Source organism: Oncorhynchus gorbuscha, linkage group LG13 (genome assembly GCF_021184085.1).
Source record: "Oncorhynchus gorbuscha isolate QuinsamMale2020 ecotype Even-year linkage group LG13, OgorEven_v1.0, whole genome shotgun sequence".
Classification (NCBI taxonomy): domain Eukaryota; kingdom Metazoa; phylum Chordata; class Actinopteri; order Salmoniformes; family Salmonidae; genus Oncorhynchus; species Oncorhynchus gorbuscha.
In genome coordinates, this window is record NC_060185.1 from 64736781 (window position 1) to 64740266 (window position 3486).

General features: G+C 40.7%; 1 protein-coding gene across 1 annotated transcript; it reads left to right on the forward strand.

The window, feature by feature from the left end:
- The first annotated feature begins 1221 nt into the window (after positions 1-1221).
- On the forward strand, positions 1222-3486 carry mid1ip1l (MID1 interacting protein 1, like). Its single transcript, XM_046296547.1, has 2 exons — positions 1222-1449; positions 1990-3486. Exon 2 carries the CDS (start codon positions 2080-2082, stop codon positions 2563-2565), a length of 486 nt encoding a protein of 161 aa, XP_046152503.1. The 5' UTR covers positions 1222-1449; positions 1990-2079; the 3' UTR covers positions 2566-3486.

A 3486-nucleotide genomic window follows, 5' to 3' on the forward strand; every position in this document is an offset into this window, starting at 1 on the left:
CTGATAGCAAAGGGTCTGAATACTTATGTAAATAATATTTTAGTTTCTTTTTGTAATACATTTGCAGAAATGTTTAAAAAAAAGTTTTTGCTTTGTCATTATGGGGTTTTGTGTGTAGATTGATGAATATTTTTATTTTATTTGATCAATTTTAGAATAAGGCTGTAACGTAGTAAATACAGCTATGAATACCTATAACCACAGTATCCCAGCAATCACAGCAATGCAATCACTGTTCATAAACGAGCATGTTTAGTTATTTATTATTATGCCGGGGCGGCAGGGTAGCCTAGTGGTTAGAGCGTTGGACTAGTAACCGGAAGGTTGCAAGTTCAAACCCCCGAGCTGACAAGGTACAAATCTGTCGTTCTGCCCCTGAACAGGCAGGTAACCCGCTGTTCCTAGGCTGTCATTGAAAATAAGAATTTGTTCTTAACTGACTTGCCTGGTTAAATAAAAGTAAAATAAATATGCTATACAACAAAAGCTGAAATGTATAAATAGAATATTTAAATAAATGAAAAGCTAGTAAAATGCAAAGCCAAATCTGATTTTGAGTTATTTCTACCATACTATGTATCTATGCTCGAATTTACCACTCCATTTCAGCATGGATGTGGCATGTGTTTAAATGAACACCAGATGACAGTATTGTAAACCCTTAGTGATTTCTAAAAGGCTGTGACTCACACAGAGCCTTTAGAAAATAGACCCCAATTATCCTATGGATCCAGTTGTCTCACAGAATTTGTGGCCAAGGTAACTTTTCAAGTCAGTCCACTTCTGTATTTTCATATGCCAGCATGTCATTCATTATTTATGAAGCAAGACTGTTCTGGTCTGTATACACTGAACACTTTCAACTATCATAGTTTCAAGCATTCTAGTTAATCATGTCAGCCGTTTCATTGTGTGCTTGTATCTTATTTAGTAGGCCTAGGCTATGAGAGCAAAAGTAGGATAGGACTCGTAATAAATAGGCACATAAGGCCTACTATATTGTGGACTATTACATAATAGGGTAATGGGCTAATAATAATAAAATATATTTTAGAAAACGAGTGCATTGAAATGACCATTCGTGATTAGAACTAAAATAGTTGCCATATACAAACACCGATTCTCTCATTATGATTTTTGAAACAATGTATCAAGCTTAATAAAAACACTGTAACATCACTGCGGGTCTTTGCTGCGGACAAGCTCACAAAATAATGTGCTCTCTGATTGCTTTTTATCACTGTCAGTAACCTAAAGTTAACGCCCCATTTCCTCAATACTATCCTATTGCGCCATTGAAACCGTGAAGTGGGAGAGGTCGTTTTTTTCTAGCCGGCGTGCCTACTATAAAGGTCCACGTCTGGCTACAAAAGCCGAGGAAGTATATACATACTTGTTTTTGTACGAGCGGGTGGAGCAAGGAATATTATCAAGAAAGAGTTTGCACAGGTCAGTATTTGTTTTGTTCTAGACTTATCGTTTATTTGGGCGCTCTCAGTTTTCTGTAAATATGGCAAGGTTAAGTAGATACTATACAAGATTGTACAGGAAGCGCTACCGGTTAAATGTATAACGCCTTGTTTGTTCGCAACATTGCGGGAAAATGTTTTTTTTTTCTGATAGCATTGGGCTACCTTCGTTTTAGTGTGGACATTCTGTTCTGTCAATGGCATCCCAAACCATAGCCTACTCTGGTACGCAGTAGTCAGATTAAGCCTTTAAGCCCTGTGTTTATGAAGTGGCTCTTCATTCTGTTCATGTCTCCATTTACTGTTGTGTAGCCACGCTTACTTTACCAGATGAAAATGTCATAAGCAGACAATAGTGGTACATGCCTTTTGCTGCGTTCTTAGTAGGCTGATGTGATGGCCTATTCATTTAGTAGGCCTTTCTGTTAGTGGCTGTTTTCTGTTGACCAATGGCCTTTCTTTATAGCGCTTAGATGCAATATTCTTTTGTCTCATGGCTTCAATGTTTCTATTTCCACAGTGACATTTTGATCATCAGTCGGCCTTAACGTCAAACTTTACCTTACTCCACCTGTTTCCTGCAAACCCAAGTCTTGCCAAAACCTCCACAATGATGCAAATTAGCAGTGACCCGGCCAGCAACAAGAACTCCCTCCTCAATGTGATGCACCGCTTCATCGCTGCAACCAACAACATGGATGAGACCATCATGGTACCCAGCCTGTTGCGGGATGTGCCCCTGGAGGTGCAGGAGAGCCAGCAGGTTGTGGTGGTGAACGAGCCTCCCTACCCTAACAAGCAGAAGGACATGTACGAGCACTACCTCCTCCTCAAGTCCATCAAGAATGACATGGAGTGGGGCCTGCTGAAGAGGGAGATGAGCGGTGGGGCCAGCTTCCTGGAAATGGCTGTCAAGCAAGAGGAGCAGCAGTTGATCATTGGGGAGCTCCCTGGTGAAGAGGGCTCTGATCTGGAAGGCCAGTTCCACTACCACCTCAGGGGACTGTTTGGCGTCCTGTCAAAACTCACAGTGCAAGCAGACCACCTCACCAACCGCTACAAGAGGGAGATCGGAGGTGGTAACTTTATGAGATAGGGTCACTTTTAACTGACCTTGGACTGCTTGACTCACACACAGTGGTGTTATCGGAGACTTAGTGCAACTGACCAGGGACCGGTGTACTGACCAGGGCCTGGTTTCCCGGGAGCACCTTACGGCTTATTTAATTGTTAGAACCATAGGATCCTATGGTTTTAATGATGAACTTAGCCTAAAGATTATTTTGGGATACCGGGCCCTGAGCTACTTGTCTTTCAATCCTGACTTGAGTAGTGACACGCCACCCCCTCTCGTCCATTGCTTCCCAAAACTCCACTAATCATACATTTAAACCAATCTGATTGACACCTGCACATGTTCCTGAATGTTTAAGGCCATGTCTGATTTGTTGAACTGTGCATTGTAAGTTTATCAGAGTTGACATTTCATGCTTATTGGCTGTTTACAGAGTTGTTGGTATCGTATTTGGAGTCTTGTTGAATCATGGCTCTGGTAGGTAGATAACATCAGTCTTCATTTCAAGTCCAAACATTCAATGTGGATTCACGTGTATGTCAAAGGAACTGGGTGTCTGTATGCCATGTCTTTTGTAAATGTCTCTAAAAAGATTTGACTGCAGGAGTATTTAGAATGCTGGTTGTTCTGTCCCTCCTTAAAATGTAAAGCACACTTTAGCATATGGGCTTGTTTTTAAGGGCCTTTTATTTAAAAAATAATAATTATTTGTTCATGTCTCTGTAGCACTCCTGATGAAACATGCTGTGCCTTGAATTTCTATAACTCAAGTCCTGCTCCGATGCCCATCTTGTCCACATTGTCTGATTGGTATAAAAATGTCAACCTGCCCTTTTTGGAGTGATGCTATTGTAACACTATTCCTTTCTGTGTTGTCCTTGGTTATTTCAATTTTTATATTGTGCACAAATGCAGTACAACTAAATAAAGACTTAAACTCCT